At 35.9% G+C, this 16,156-nt stretch overlaps 1 protein-coding gene across 1 annotated transcript; it reads left to right on the top strand.

Moving 5' to 3' along the window:
• The first annotated feature begins 712 nt into the window (after positions 1–712).
• Positions 713–12,166, top strand: LOC137408444 (UDP-GalNAc:beta-1,3-N-acetylgalactosaminyltransferase 1-like). The gene is made up of 3 exons (XM_068094978.1): positions 713–856; positions 5,328–5,549; positions 11,037–12,166. The coding sequence occupies exons 1-3, from the start codon at positions 736–738 to the stop codon at positions 11,675–11,677; spliced, it is 984 nt and encodes a 327-aa protein (XP_067951079.1). The 5' UTR covers positions 713–735; the 3' UTR covers positions 11,678–12,166.
• Positions 12,167–16,156: the final 3,990 nt, after the last annotated feature.

Here is a 16,156-nt window from a genome sequence, read left to right on the forward strand (position 1 = left end):
GAATGAAATAACATCGGCATCTCCATGAATATATCTCTCCCTCCTCTCTCCTCTCTCTCCCTCCTCTCACTATCTCCTCTCCCCTCTCCCCTCTCCCCTCTCCCCTCTCCCCTCTCCCCTCTCCCCCTCCAGGAGAGTATTTGGACCACTCATCAACATACTCCTGTGTTTTAATATACACATGCGTATATCTTGTTTTGCCTGTCTATCGAGTAGTGCATCTTTCTAACATAGCTAACTATTTAAACAAAGATTTTGACTAAACCTCCGCAGCACTTCTAACACAAAGAGAAAGCTAGCTAACTTCTGCTTTAGTTGAATGTTCCTAGAGGATTGAGCAGCTAAGAACTGCCAGGTATCTGGGTATTTGATGAGTTAATTATGCGCTAATTGAGAAACCTCAGAGCTTCAAGTGATACGTTGTTAATTTTCTCAGCATAACCAGTTCCTAAGGTATTTAGATTTCAACTCTAGCTGCCTTCAAAGTCTGCAGTTTTTCCGCTGTCTTTGTAAGCGGTAGGTAAGCCATTAGGTAACGATAAATGTTGATTTTCACTTGATGACCTATGCGAGCTCTGACAAGAGGTAGAGTCCTATCGGCAAGGTACTAACCAATGTACATCAATCACCAAACTGCTCATGCATGATCTCTGGAACTTGAAGCATTAGTAGACCGTGACTAGGTAGAGCGAGCTGATGAGGCGCTATCAAATCAGTTTTGACTCCATGTAAGAAATGGCGAGTAGAGACAGGCGATTCTTATGGTTATTGATGCTGACTATACAGATTGCATGGAGCTGGCAGCATACCATTGCATTTGACTACATACTGGCTGACCTTTCCAGGTGCATAGTAGGTAAGCCATTCATTTATTTCTCAAAACTGTAACTGGTTTCTATGTGTTCAATGAAGAGGAATAAATCTTTCAACTCTCACACGGTAAAATTTAGTTGTGAATAAAATGATGAATTTAATTTATTTATGAAATGGAAAATTACAAAGTTAGTCAGATGAGAATTAATATAATAAACTTAGACAACAATTTTAGTACATTTGATCAGAAAGTGTCGGTCGTTTTCTATTTTTCTATTATTTGCATTAGTTTTTTATGTTTGAGGTGATCGGACTGCCAAGATGTTTCAAGATTGAAGTCGATACAGTTTGATCGTGATAAAATGCTCAGATCAATAAAAGTGTGATTATGACATCTATAATCGCAAAAGGTCCGACAGAATAAAGACCCGTAACGCCTCAAACCGAACGTAATACCCGATGTCAACTATCAAACAAAAAACAACTAGTGACATCATCTTACACATATTTTTCTTATGAGCATTTTAATTGCCATACAGTTTTATCAATGTTAAAACTGAGCATACTGCCTTTTTGGCAGCATGCTCAGTTTATTACTAGATTCATTGGCAACAAAAAATCCACAAGGAAAACACATTTGTAACCAAGGTGTTCAGAATATAGGTGATGTGCTTTATGAACATAGCGTCCCTAAGTTTGCGGGTCATATTTAAGCCGAGGTGAAGCACATGCTTGTTTTAAAAGCAGTATATTATGCTTTTGAAAGCATGCTGGGTGCATTCTATCACAGACTTGATATTTTTGAAAAGTAAATGCGCTTATCTACATTCCGAAGGATTGATCATACAAACCCATGTTCCAACTCAAACATGAAATGGAACATCGATTCGTTCTTACATGTTCAGCATTTCCTAACAATGCCGGTGAGACTTGTCTCAACCTGTTGGAGTGTGTTCAAATTACAGCAATGCTCACATATTTATTAGCTGATTCTGTCCACTTTAAACTCACTTTTTGCACTTTGCAAAGTTACTAAAAGTTAAACATAATTGAAATGGTGATCGTTGAAGATTTCAAATGTAAAACTTTGTTGCCCAATTGACAGCAAAAGCAGGTTTTAATGAATAATGGTCAGCGCATCAAATAACTTTGAAGAAACGTTGAAAACTTAATCATTCAGACAAGCTTCTGAAAGGTATGTCCTTCTGCGAAGAGGGGCTGGTGAGACGTTGAATAAACATTAGCTTGTGAGACAGACCTTAGGTAGGTGTGGCATTCTAGTAGCAAGCAATTGAATCAGCAAACAAAACTGTACATTATAGACCGATGCTTTTTGTTCTATTACTTGTGCTTCACTTCAAAAATAGTTTTGAAGTCACAGCATAAAGCTAGGACATATACAGCTCATAGGCAGCTGAGATGATCTTATTGACATCACGTGCTTGATTGGCTTTTAAATGTACACTCCCTTTGATATAGGAAAAAAACATTAAAAATGCCAACACGTGTGACCCTTGTGCTAACTGTTTGGATATTGCTGAAATATCAGACGGTCACGATATAATAGCTTGCAGGGGTGAGAACGAATGATGAAATGTACAATGTTCAACGCAACAGTAGTTCGCCGATTGCATATAATCTTCGCAAGTCCATCAGCAAATGGACTTGCGAATTTAACATCTAGCACATCTTCCTACAACTATTGCTCTGCGAATATTACATTGTCATGAAATGCAAGGTCCCTGATTTACTTTTGCTAGTTATGTAACAATCATTACAGTTATGTATTATATAACAGTGTGCATAACAGTTTATTTTTCATTTTCAACTAATGAGATTTTGCCGCTTGCTTGTAGAAGTTATCATAAATGCGTCGTCGTGATCACAAATATATTTAGATGAAACTGATTACGCTTTCTGCGGAATACTACTGTAAGACCTGGTTCCCATATTGGCTGTAATCTGGCTCATATCGGCGGTTCTTGCGCAGGAAAACACTTGTGATGCTAGGCTCGGCGGCTTCTGTTCACATAACGCTGCATCCCTAATAATCGCATTAAAAATATTCGCTCGCCATGCCGTCTCGAAAATACTGACCTTCACCTGTACAGTGCATTTCAGAAAGATTTTGCCTGCAGCTCTTCGCAAAAGTTGAACAGCGCTGAACCCTTGCATTGACCACTGGCACCAATCGACGATACTCGGTTCACATTTCACCTCTGATAGACCTGCGGCGATGTCACCGGTACTTGCGGCGTATATGGGAACCAGGCTTAAAATCTTACCTGGAGCGCTACACAAGTTAGCTAAATCATCTACAACGGGCACCCCATGAGCTATCTCTCCCATATCTATGTACACTTCTCAAAGTTTGTCTATGTGTATATTCGTGTATCTGTCTTGTGATTGTCCAGCTATAGCTATTAAAATCTTGGAATTAAAATTTTGCATTTTGATAAATTTGAACTCACAGAGATTGCAACCGCAAATTTTAAATCCGTGCGCTCTACCTCTGAGCTACAGAAGGCTATTGTATTGATCATAGACATCATCATATATCGTATAGCGTATGCACACGCTAAGTTATTCTAGCAGTGTGCCCATGCGTTACGATGTGCCTGTTAAGAAATATTTTGGACCTAAGTATATGCAGCACGCTATGCAGATGTGCAGCACGTATATGCAGATGCTTCTTGGTCTTTTTTCCTTAGGGCTAATTTGTTCCGCCCAGTGATATCGACAATAAGTTCGCGTTCAGCGTTGTCCGTTATAGTAACTTTTCTTGAACTTCTATTTTCGGTTTTTCATAAGGTTCAATTGCTATATTGCAGTCAAGACCAATTCTTTTCATGTGAACATTTGTATTATCTCCATAGGAAGAGCCTTGACATTCTCTCTCCATTCGGTCAGACAAACACAGTACGATATCTCATTTTTACCTTTGTACCAGTATCGAGAGGTACCAGTATCGTCGTATTCAAAGTTTTGATGGATAGCTTCTGGTAAAGCAGTAACCTTTTTTATACACACACTTCTATGCAAGAATTGCTATTCTTAATTCAACATATTCAGGATTTTTATTTTGTTTTCTCAGTTTGTATTAATTGTATAATTACCGAATCATATTTTTTGTAATCGTAGCAAAACAGACTTAATTTAGCTATTGCTTGCTAATTATTTCACATTTACACCTAAACCCTTTTATAGTTGTTTTACTTTTTTTCAAAATATATTTGATCCGCACAAAATATTTTTTTCATGATATGAAGTTTTAAAGTTAGAATTGTTTGACAAAGTTTGAAAACCTTTACAGTTGATTATATTTTTTCTCTCAAGTTATTTCAACTACGCAAAGCAGTTTTCTCAAGATATGCAATTTGAAAGTTGGAATGGCAAATGTTGTTATACGTTAAATATAAATCAATTTTTTGTGCAAAGACTTTTTTATTACTATGGCAACATCGGGTAGAACAGCTAGTAAAACAAAAGTGGAATGCGATGCAATACTGCGCTTTAGAAAAAAAAGCAGTTTTACTAGTAACGCAGTACTAAAGGCCTTTCCAGTGGACCATTTCACTATCTACGCACGTAACTCTTACAATTTATTGAAAACGGCCTACACAAATTTAATTATTCAAACTTTTATGCCAACCTTTGGCACTCTCCTGTACTCGGCTCTCAAATTGATTAATAGTTTCAATGCGTTTGTGCTTAGTTTGGCAAGGAAGGTGTGTCAATTGAAATTTTTAAAATGTGAGTCAATTAAATTTATCATTACTTATTTCCTTATATGCGGTCAAACTTTGTAACACTGGACGAGCAGTGCTTCTATTGTCTGCATAACATAAAAATAGACTTCGCCTCCAAAGGCCAGACAGAGATTACAACATGATGCTTTCGATTATAGGTTAGACCTCAGTGAGCTTTTGCTCTGTAAGTTAATCACAACAATGTGATACACATACCTGACCTCCTAATAGACTCCTAATAGACTCCCAATGAGTAATATCATCACTGCACCAATACTACTTACTATGGATTAGAAAATAGTTGTACTGCATGTATACTGCATTCTGGGCAGTACTAAAAGTGTGCAATGCAACAGCTGTACTGCATACTACATGGCTGTAACACGCTTACTACTGCTTCTACACTGCTAATACGGCTACGTAATCATTCAGAAATTTTTTTACTGCAACTGTAATATATTTTCGTCCGTCCGGGCATTAGTGATTAATTATCGCTGCGCAGTAATTAGTCTACAATACAGACGAGTACATTGTTTAGGGCTGAATTTCATCTACAATCAATAACTTTTTGATAGGATCGGCTTTTTAAATCGTATCGATGGCATTGATCAAAGTTCTGTAATTTTTTACTGATGATATGCCAGTCCATTTTATCAATCTTTTAATTTAATGATTTTTTCCTTTTATCTTTTGTCACGGACAGTGACATTGTTATAACGACCAGACTTTATAATGATATGTACTTGGTACTTCTGTATTTTTTAGAGAAACCTGACATACTAATCTGGGTGCAAGGGAGAGCAACTTCTGCTCAACAAAGAAGTATGATCCGAGAAACATTTAGCAACTCAATGATGTGGCCTGGCAAGATCAAGGTTATGACTATATTTATCCTAGGGGTATCGCCCAAAGACAGCTCCCTCCATCAATCTCGGCTGGAATATGAGTTTGAGATGTACAATGACATTGTGCAGGCTGATTTCATAGGCAAGTGAGATATAATATATTTGGTTGAAGAGAATTAAAATCTATTTTTATTCAGGGATGCGTGTAGCTGATGGCGTTGGATAGAGCTTAATAATATGATGAAGAGATAGAAAAGTTATACAATGGCGAATTGAGAATCTCATCTTATTAAATTCGATTAGGTGTGTTAAACTTTGTAATTAAGCCAAGTTTTTTCATCATTTTTTTTATCCTTTTTCAGTTTTTTTAGTTGGCAAAAAGGGCTGAACTCTCAGCGTAAAAAACATACCTAAATTGTATTGAAGTTTCACAAGCAATAATTCAACTCTCATCAAAATGAAAATTATTTTTTAAAAATCAGCAAGTTTGCATATTTATGATATGCATATGGTAGCCTACAATATTGTAAACATTCCATCGTACAACAAATACTAGTGGAAAACGCTCAAATTACAAGCGACCTCTACGACATGTCACTGAGGGACAGGCTGCCTCTTTACTAAGGTTAGGTGCTAAAGTGGAATGTTTATACTGTAAACAGTCGATTAATGGCTAGCCTGCTAATAAACTGAACAATCGCAGACCAACTTGTGGTTAGACAGGCTAAAGGTTGGAAAACATTGTACGTGCTGAGCGGAGAGTTGCCAAGTTAGAACTCGGGCTGGTACCAAACATCAGCCTGCATTGCCAAGTCTTAACTCAGACAAGTGCTGCTTTTGAGACAAAAAACAAGATGACCTTAGACCTGGTGAACCTTTAATGGTTTAATTTAATTTACCTAATTAATTAATCTTTAATTGATGAACCATGATTGCCTATGCTTATTTTATTTTGAATAAAATTTAAAGCTTTTTTCGTTTATTTATGCATTGAAATGCACAAAAGTATGAAAATTAGATTAAATTTATAAAACGATTTTTCTACGGCATTTACTCATAACTAGTGAATCTTGCAGAAAAATGTTCAACAAATGTAATTTGTAATACTTAGAGAGTTCAACTCTGGCCACTAACATTTGGATTATTTTGATAATGGCATGGTGTAGTTTTATCAAGTTACTCCTAGCAGTTTGCTATAGTAGACAAATTGTATTTCTGAAAAACCTTGTCCATGCACTTGTAATCAACTAGTTCCATTGGTCGGAATCAGTTTCAATTCACTTTGGTACACATGCTAATAAATGTTATTGTCATTGCTAGTTGTCATAACATTATCAAGTTAGGTAATAGACAGAAGCTTGAGTCTGATTTAGTAAATCTGCATTAAAACTAACTTGAAATTAAGTTCTGCATACCCGGAGTTTAAAAGTATGAAAAATGTGGATTCTTACATATTACGCACAACAGAGACATAATAATCCGTGTGTATAGGAGCAATGTCAAACATTGTGCAAATCTGAGTAGCCTTGCGGTACAACTAACCTAGACGTATGAGTGACAAAATATGATAAGAAATATCTGCTGCAGACAGTGAATAGCATTTGTTTAGACCTATGAGTATCCATAAAGTTAGGACTATCTTCTACATTTCATGTGACAGACACAGTAATTACTTCATCGACGACTTAGGGATGAATGCAATAAACATTTTTCTCAGATGCTGATTCTGTTTGATAAGAGGCAAAAGTTCAGTTCTCATATCCTACAAAAATAAACATATTCATAAATATCTCAAACCCTGGCCTATGCTGTCATGCTGCTTTGTCCCCTGTCACGAACTCTGCCCTACTCAGTCATCATGTGCCATCATGTATCCAAGAAAAACAAAACATATTATTTTTCTCTTTGTGAGAGATAGCCTATAGAAACTCAGACACCTCACATCACCCAATCAGAGTATCTGGAGTAGTCCATGCTACAAGTGAAGCCGCTCTTCATTCAAAGAGCAATCTAGAAATTGTAATCTTTCTTACTTTGAACAACAAAGATGTATAACACTCTGACATCTTTGACCTCAAAAAGTGATACCAACATATTAAATTCACCGGTGTATGCTTCAGTTTATGAACTTTCTGTTATTACAACCTACAATTCACTATCCTGACTCCTTCGCAATACTATTAGATTACCAATTTGTAAAACACATTTGTTCAACTCTCTGAATAATTCCTGATTTCTGTCTTTTCATTTTGTCTTTTTTCCGGCATGTAATGAAAAACACATTTTGCTGATGATTACCAATGCCAATAAAAGGTTATAGATACATAGATACAAAGCTCCATAGATCTATTAACTATACTGATATAGTTATAAGTTTTACATACATAGATACAAAACTCTATAGACCTATTAACTATACTGATATAGTTATAAGTTTTACATACATAGATACAAAACTCTATAGACCTATTAACTATACTGATATAGTTATAAGTTATACATACATAGATACAAAACTCCATAGACCTATTAACTATACAGATATAGTTATAAGTTATACATACATAGATCCAAAACTCCATAGACCTATTAACTATACTGATATAGTTATAAGTTATACATACATAGATACAAAACTCCATAGACCTATTAACTATACTGATATAGGGCCTACATGTAGTTATAAATTATAGGTATAGTTAATAGGTCTATCACTAGTGTTACATGCTATTTTTGAGCTTCGAAGTTGTGGTTTTGATCGTAGGAATGCGAGGACAAATTTACATGATACGCAGGAGTGGTCGCACCACTCGCAATTATTCATAGCTGATGAGTTTACCCGCTACGAAGAAATTGTCGTACAACTCCGCGTTTTCTGTTTGTTAGACTATTAATCTGTTGCGCTTTTATCTACAATGGGGCGCATGATTTATATAGCGGCTGGCACTCCTAAAATGCATCTAAGATCAAACGTCAATGTCAAAGCGTGTAAGAAAGTTTTCTTTAAATTTCGGAGTTAATATTTTTTATTTTGAAGATAATATTTTTAAAGCATGTGCATTAAAAACAGAGATGCTGTAAGGACGTCACTAATGAAAACGATGAAAATCCAACCTCCGATCGCAAAGGCTGGTACAATAATACGAATATCGATGTTTACATGATATGCAGTACTTCGTTGTTGCTACGATGTTTTCAAAAATACCCCCCTTGAAACAGAGGTTTGAATCGCTTCGAAGATTTCAAGATTCAACTTTTACATTTACGTTTACGTTTCAACCATTTACATGCTACGAAGATGAAAAATATGACAAAACTTCATAGCATGTGACACTACTGTATTATAAGCTTTGATAACTAACTGCCTGACACAGCAATTTCTAGTAAAAAGACTACTGCTCATAATTGAATCATTTGAAATGATGTCAGTCATACACATTTACTCGCTTGGTTTGATCAGGCAGGTTAACTGATTACAAGATTGCAAGATGTCATCTATCAATTTATTTTGTTGTGTAAATACAATCACTTTTTAACTCAAATCATTTAGAGACTAGTTGTGAGTATAACGGTAAGTTTGGATAAGCAAGATTGGGAGAAGTTCAAACAATTCGAAAGTAGGGTTGTGACGCATTAGAACTGCACTGTGTCAATTGTCACTGTGTCATATTCTACTCCTGCACTGCAGGTAGAGGTGGAACGAGACATGAGACATCTCGAGTATCGACCTATCTCGTATCGGTCTCGTCTCGACCTAACTATTGCCAAACTCGAGACAGGAAATAGAACTAAAGCGCCTGCGCACGGCTGTTAAAACATAGCTTCTCGCGGTAACAACAACTCCATACATGTATATGTATATTATAATGTATTGCGGGCAACTGCCTTTAAAGTTATACCCGGTCCGTTACTACTTGTCGTTATTGATTACGTTGGCCACCGAGTCAAATCATGTAGTAGGGACAACGGCCCTGTTAGTATATTGTAGTCCGGTTCGGTGTTCTTAAAACAGATACCGGGTCGTATCCAACTACCCTCCGGATAATCCGATCTAATAAATAAAACTGTTGCGGCTAAGATCTCTGTATTTTATCGTATCGTGTCCAAACACTAACTGCCCTTCATAAAATTCAGGCCTCTTTTATATACTACCAATTGCGGGTAAAACTTGCCCGGACACGGAGAAACGAACTAAAGGCCCTGTCGACCATAGTCCGTGTTCGGGTAACAATGACATTTTTGTTAGTTCAATATAAGAATATATACATGTACAGTAGTTCATATAATTTCATGAGTGCAATTTAAATATATATATAATTCACATACTACAGTTAATACACAAAAAAAACTTAACATAAATGAAACAATAAGAATAAAAATGTTATCGTGTGTTCTTTTAGTTGTGGTACTTCTTTGTAGATCGACAGCTATCGGTTTCATTCCACATTGTAATACATTAAAAAGTACGACCTATTCAATAGATGGAAAAGATAATCATGTACAAAGCAATATGTTTATAATAATTATTATCAATCAAGCTCAAATTTCTTAGAAATATATAACTTCGCTATTTTAGAGCTGTTTGTTTCACTTTTGTTTCCAAAAAAATTCATGCATATCGCTATTAAAATGTTGTATTTAAATCGTTTACACCAGGTTAAAATTCAATTTAAAAAGAGGTTTATTAATTTTATATATCAAGTACGCTAGTCCTTGTGTAGTGAAATCATCATCAAATGCTCATTATTTTACTGTCTCGTGTCTCGAGTCTCGAATTTTCACAAGACAGTGTCTTGAGTCTCGTCTCGAACTTAGAAAACCTGCCTCGTTCCACCTCTAATTGCAGGTAGTAGAATAGTTACCTAATGAATTTGAGTAACTTACCTGAAAAGCTAGATTTTTACTAAAATCTTTACTAAACCAATACTGAGTTTTGGGTCAGCTTTACAATCGTTACGTCATAACGGTTAACGGTGCTAGTTATTAACCCCAAAAAAGCTGGATATGGAAAAGGATATGGAAAAGAAAACATTTTCATAATATGTTTAGCAATCCCTGCTATATAAACATTCAGGCAAACATTTACTGCCGCTGTAATATATTTTACATCCAGGCATCAGTGAGTACTTATCAATGTGCAGTTATGATTGTTTCTTAATGGTCACAACCCTGCACTGTCGGATTCTATTTGAAGATGCTCTGCTTGCTCTTGCTGTTGAAGCTTGAGCTCTAATTTGACAAGCAATTCATTTAAACTACTAATTCAAAATCTAAATTGATTGAAAGTGGAATTGCTAAAATAATAGCGTTTTCGGATCTGCCAGACTTTTCAGAATTGGCACATTTTTACTTTTTATTATAGGTTTGCATCTTTGAAAGTTTTACTTTTAACAATTTCATCACATTTTTATTAGTTTCTAAAAATAGTCTAATTTGATTCAACTCTGTGGAGATAACTCTCAACAGTTAAAAATATGTACACGAGTTCGTACATGAAAATAAATATGGTTTCTGCTGAAAGGCTCATCTCTGGTATGCTTCAACTCTATATTTGTATGTTTGTTGACAATTCCATACGATGTTTGGTGTGTTTGTTGAAGGTTTTACTGTGTATCTAGTACGCTTGTAGAAGCCTATACCAACCAGACATACAAGCTCATGACTGCTATCAACTACATCTCAGACCATTGTAAAACTGCAAAACTTATCCTTCGCATAGATGATGACATCATATTCCATCCTCGTCTGCTGCTTGAGAAACTTCTAGAAGCACTTACCAAGAGAACTCAAGCTAAAGCCGTGTTGACTTTAGAAACTTTTCCTCCTAAACTGATAGCTTGTCATCTTATTGATGACTTTGATGTATGGAGGCTCAAAGACCACCCCAAACATTTCAATGCAGTCGATGATAGCGTGCTACCAGGAATAACCCGTTATCCACCTTTTTGTGCTGGTTTTTTCGTAGCTATGTCGGGAGATGTTCCCCGATTGCTACAACCTCATATAGCTAAAAATAAACCATTCTGGATGGATGATAGGTACATGGGTGTTCTACAAAAATATGCTTCTATTAGAAATATAACAATCAATGATATATTAGATTTTGGCTATAGAACTTTAAAAAATAGAGATATGGCAGATATTCTTGAACAGCGGTTTTTAGTCAGACACCTGCCAGGCAAACAAAAAGCTCATATTTGGCAACTATTTCAATACCTAAGTCTGACATTATTAGGTTTAAAACAAAATTTTGAACCAATTCACTCCTGATGACAATAAGCATATTTTTAAAATATATTTTTATATTGCTTCTTTTTATTATACTGAATATTTTTCATACAATTCAATTGTTTGCTACAAATCATCTAGCGGTTTTTCTCTTTATTTTTTGTAAATATTCATTAGGAGAGTTTGTCCATGACCTAGCCATAACGTATGCGGGTAATTAGCTATACAGCCCTAAATCCTTAGACTATTTGACCAGCCGGGCACGGTTTATAATATGTTATCCATGAGTCAGAGATTGTTAATAGTTTGTGAGAACATCATGCTCCCATGGCTCGTGCTACAATGCTGTCAAGTGTTATTATTTGTGCATTTTTCAAATTATTTATGAGGAACACAATGGCTTTCTTTGAAAGACAACTCACTTTTTGTTACCATTTGGTTGCATCACAATTTTCACTAATTGAGAATTAAATTCCATTTGATAGAAAACCAATATTAATATAGATCATACAAATAAACACTATAAGTCAATTGCGGTCAGTTGGTATGCATTATCTTGTATTGTTTGGTTGCCATGGCAATATAGAATGTGACAAGGCAGATATTACAGTTATCAAAAACTAGAGTAACTCATAGATACCGTGTGGCATGCAAAACAACATTTCTGTCATATTAATGCTTCGCAATTGGCTAACATTGTCTGTATTCATCCTTCCTCATTCAAATTTTGATTTTTTGGAGAGTTCAGTGAAACACTTGTATGCCTGCTAATTAAATAGTACAATAAAAAGTGTTGTCGCTACCACCTCTCAAGGTACAAGCTTGCCGATAATAAGGTGATGATATTTTTATGATTATATGCAGACTACATGTACAACAGTTTAGCAAAAAAACTGGTTCAACATGTTACAGAGCTGGAACTATATATCGTCAATCGATGCACTTTCATCAATATTTTATGTTACAAAACATCAATTAAACATTTTTCACCATTCAGTAAATTTAGCCATTTGGCTTTAATGCGGGCATAGGAAACGGACTTTGGTACTCTCAATTCATGGCGATTTAATGAAATACATTTTTTATATGATAAATAGCATATACCGCATAATGTTATCTGATGCTTTGTGTTTCATGTATCCATAACATGGCAGTTGGTAATTATCTTGGGTTTAAACTCTTTTCAACTTTTTGTTTATATTTAGTTCAGCTCTGTCACTCAATCATTAGAAATTTGTCCTCAATGTTTTTCGGTTTTCTGACACTCAAAGGGGTCTTGATGTTTCCTGCTGCCAGGTGCTTAATGTTAACGCGCATAATAATAAGGAAATAATATATCCTTGGCATCACTTTCACTTGCTATTCATCTCTGTTTTTTAAAAGAATTGCTCAAAATGCTAACTCATATGCTTATGATGTTCCATGCACTGTTCTGTACAGATGCTCTGCTGCAATAAAATACTCATTATTATGTCCTCGATCTTTTTAAGAGATGATGAATGACTAGAAAAGAACTACTGAGACATGGATGTCACTAAAAAGCCTTGGATGTTTACGGAAAGCAGTGGGGGTGTCCTCAGAGCACCCTGAATTTTAGTCGTTTTTGTTCTGCGGTTATGTAACCCTAGAATTATATTCCAAACATTTGAGTCTGTAATAACTCCCATTTTTTATTTATTTCACAAGTGCTTTAATCTGCCAAACCTGAGGTAACAAAGTTGCTAAACGCATTACAGAGCAGAAAAACTTTTTGTAATATGTTAATTTGAAAGATGGAAAATATGGTGTTGTATTTCTGAACTTATATATGGCGTAGAAGCTATGCAGGGTAGCCTTGGAAACTATTTAAGTCAGTAAGTGACGTCAGATAAAGAAACTGATATACTGAAATACGTTGTTTAGAACAACAACTAAATTCTTTTTAAAGCTCATTTTGATAGACAGATGTGGTGTATGGCATGGTTCTCATGACTGTGACATCCGGCTATCACAAATTGACCAGTCAAAGGTAAACTTACTCTCTCTTGAACGAAGATAAGAGGTGAGAAAGATGAACATCTTTGTAACCAATTTTCTAATCCAGTTTTTTAAGGTGGACGCTCCCTACTTTTCTCATATTTCTATTAAATGTTTTCTGTTGGCTGGCCTCATCTATCCCAACGCTTCTTTATTTTCTGCTTTGAGTAACGATCCCTGAACTTAGTTCTAACAATCCTCCCTCTCTCATCCCCGCCCCCCACCCCCCCCCCTACATCTCTTCCTTCAATCCATCCACCCAAAACAGACCAAATTCTATTCCGTATTCATGCTATTGTGCTGAACAAATGTTTGTACTAGTTCAAATATTGATTAGTGTGCCTTTTTGTGACAACAGCTTTTATAATGCTCTTTGTGATATAGGTAGTAACCTAGTTGTGCTGGATTCATGTTATGTATAGGAGTTGAGCTTCATTTAGCGTAATCTAATCGTACACCAAAGATGTTGTTTATAGAGCTTATACTAAATGAAAAAGCTATACATGACGATACTCTTTAGAAGTAGTCACTAAGGCACCAGATACTCTATGGATATATACTAATATCATGCCTGGCTGGCAGCTATGCCTATTTTCGGTGGTCTTTCTTGCTGCAGTTTCTAGGAGTCAGCAAGCTACGGAGTTTGTTATGGGAGATCTAACCAGATGTCGAGCTGGTGAGGGTTTGCTAAAGCCTATATATAGCTCATCTCTTTAGATGCTGATGCGTCGAAAAGAAATGCTGAATAAATCGATCTTTCCTTATTGGTGGGTAAAAGGTTCAGTGATTGGAATTAAATTTTGCGAGTTCATAGGTGAATCGTAATTGTGGTCCTTTTCAGCTTAGCCTCAGCTCAAGCCATCTCTGTAAACCATGCTGTTGAGATTCATTGAATAGCATGACTTTATATACAGCCAAGTAAAAGATTGTTAAGAAGGGCAGGTTGTTAGCAAGACGTCATCTATAAGAAACCACTGCAGGAGGACATCTTCAAAGCAAAATTGAGACACATCGTCTCTCTCTATAGATGGTTATGCACTGGACTGTACTTGTGGTGGACTGTTTTCTATTAGCACTCCATCTACTGTAGCTATTAATAACTTCCATGCAAGCTGCTTGTTTCACTCACATTTTTGTTTCAGTAAGTAGTTTTTAAGCTATTTGACACCAAAATCACAAAAGCCTGTTTAAGCAGTACAAACTAGGCATAGCCTAAGAACCTTGAATATGTCAATTCTAACCACACAATGCAATGTATTTTACATAGGCTATTAGAAGAGTTGCAACAATTATTTTGTCTTTCAGTTTATCTTTTAGCTTGTACATGTAATCCGTCGGTTATTAGTTTAAGTAGAGTGATACTAAACTAGCAAGTTGTCTCCTCATTGTATTGGGACAGTTCCTGAAGACACATGAGCTGGTTGGCCCTAGTTCAGCAGTGTTAATTACCTACATGTCCAGGACTATGCTAGATAAGCAGGTTAAATTGACTACATATCACAAGGTATCTTGTTGATAGAACCTTAGAGCCTTAGAGGTTGGTGAGAAGAGTTTGTAGTGAAGGTTGTTACAATAGAGGGCTGCTTAATCTATCAATGCCATTGTGCAGATAACTCATAACGTTCAGTGTTGAGCCTTCAGTGCTGAGCCTTTAGGGCTGAGCCTTTGGCGCTCAGGCTTTAATGCTAAGCTTCTGGCCTACGAGGTTATCAAGAAAATTGAAAGAAGGCTGACGTATTGCTTCGATGACAGAGACAAATATCAGCACTAATACTGGAGTGGTTTTCCTTGGCAAGTGCTTCAGTACGTTCTTGTTTCCCAAAACTAAGGTTATAATTGCAAGTCATGGTTTAAAAACCAAACTTAATCAAGTGTGACTATCCTATACAAGCAGATATAAACACTATGATGGATAGAAACCCATTCAGCATGATTGTTTGATTATGAATAAGTAGCTATAGCTGCATTATTGTTGCGACTGTAAAGATTTTTCAGTCCGATTAACAATGAAACCTGGTAGAAAGTACATGTATATATAAAATTGAAGTAGAACGACCAACGGAAGTAAAGACGATCGCTGTAGAAACCGAAGCGACGAATACCCAACTAGATTATTATGTATGCAGCGCAACAAAAGTTTACAAATTAAAAACACAAACAAAAGCCGAGGTAACATTCACTATACACATTGCATGCTATTTACCCATATTCATAGACTTACCAGCATTATTGATGTTCACGTTGTTTTTAACCTAGATGATTATTTCTAGATTGACGCAGACGAGAATGGTTGTAGAAAAGTTAGTTTTAATCAAGATAGCGCATTATATCAATATTAATATTATTTGTTGCTGTTCAATATCGAGTTTATCAAGTATGATTACAAATTATTACCATTTTTTACCAAATTGTTACCACACGCCACACAATGGGCACATCTGGATCCAGGTATGCAATTTAACAGCTAATGTCATTGAAATACCAGCTGGTAAAAGAGGCTCGAAA

The sequence above is a fragment of the Watersipora subatra genome, chromosome 1 (genome assembly GCF_963576615.1).
Source record: "Watersipora subatra chromosome 1, tzWatSuba1.1, whole genome shotgun sequence".
Lineage (NCBI taxonomy): Eukaryota > Metazoa > Bryozoa > Gymnolaemata > Cheilostomatida > Watersiporidae > Watersipora > Watersipora subatra.

Excerpts from the sequence above, each read along its gene's own strand:
- LOC137408444 (XM_068094978.1), top strand. The coding sequence starts at position 736 with ATGGCGAGTAGAGACAGGCGATTCTTATGGTTATTGATGCTGACTATA. Across the intron at positions 857-5,327 it reads CCTTTCCAGGTGCATAGTAG|AGAAACCTGACATACTAATC; the intron begins GTAAGCCATTCA and ends TGTATTTTTTAG. Across the intron at positions 5,550-11,036 it reads TGTGCAGGCTGATTTCATAG|AAGCCTATACCAACCAGACA; the intron begins GCAAGTGAGATA and ends GTACGCTTGTAG.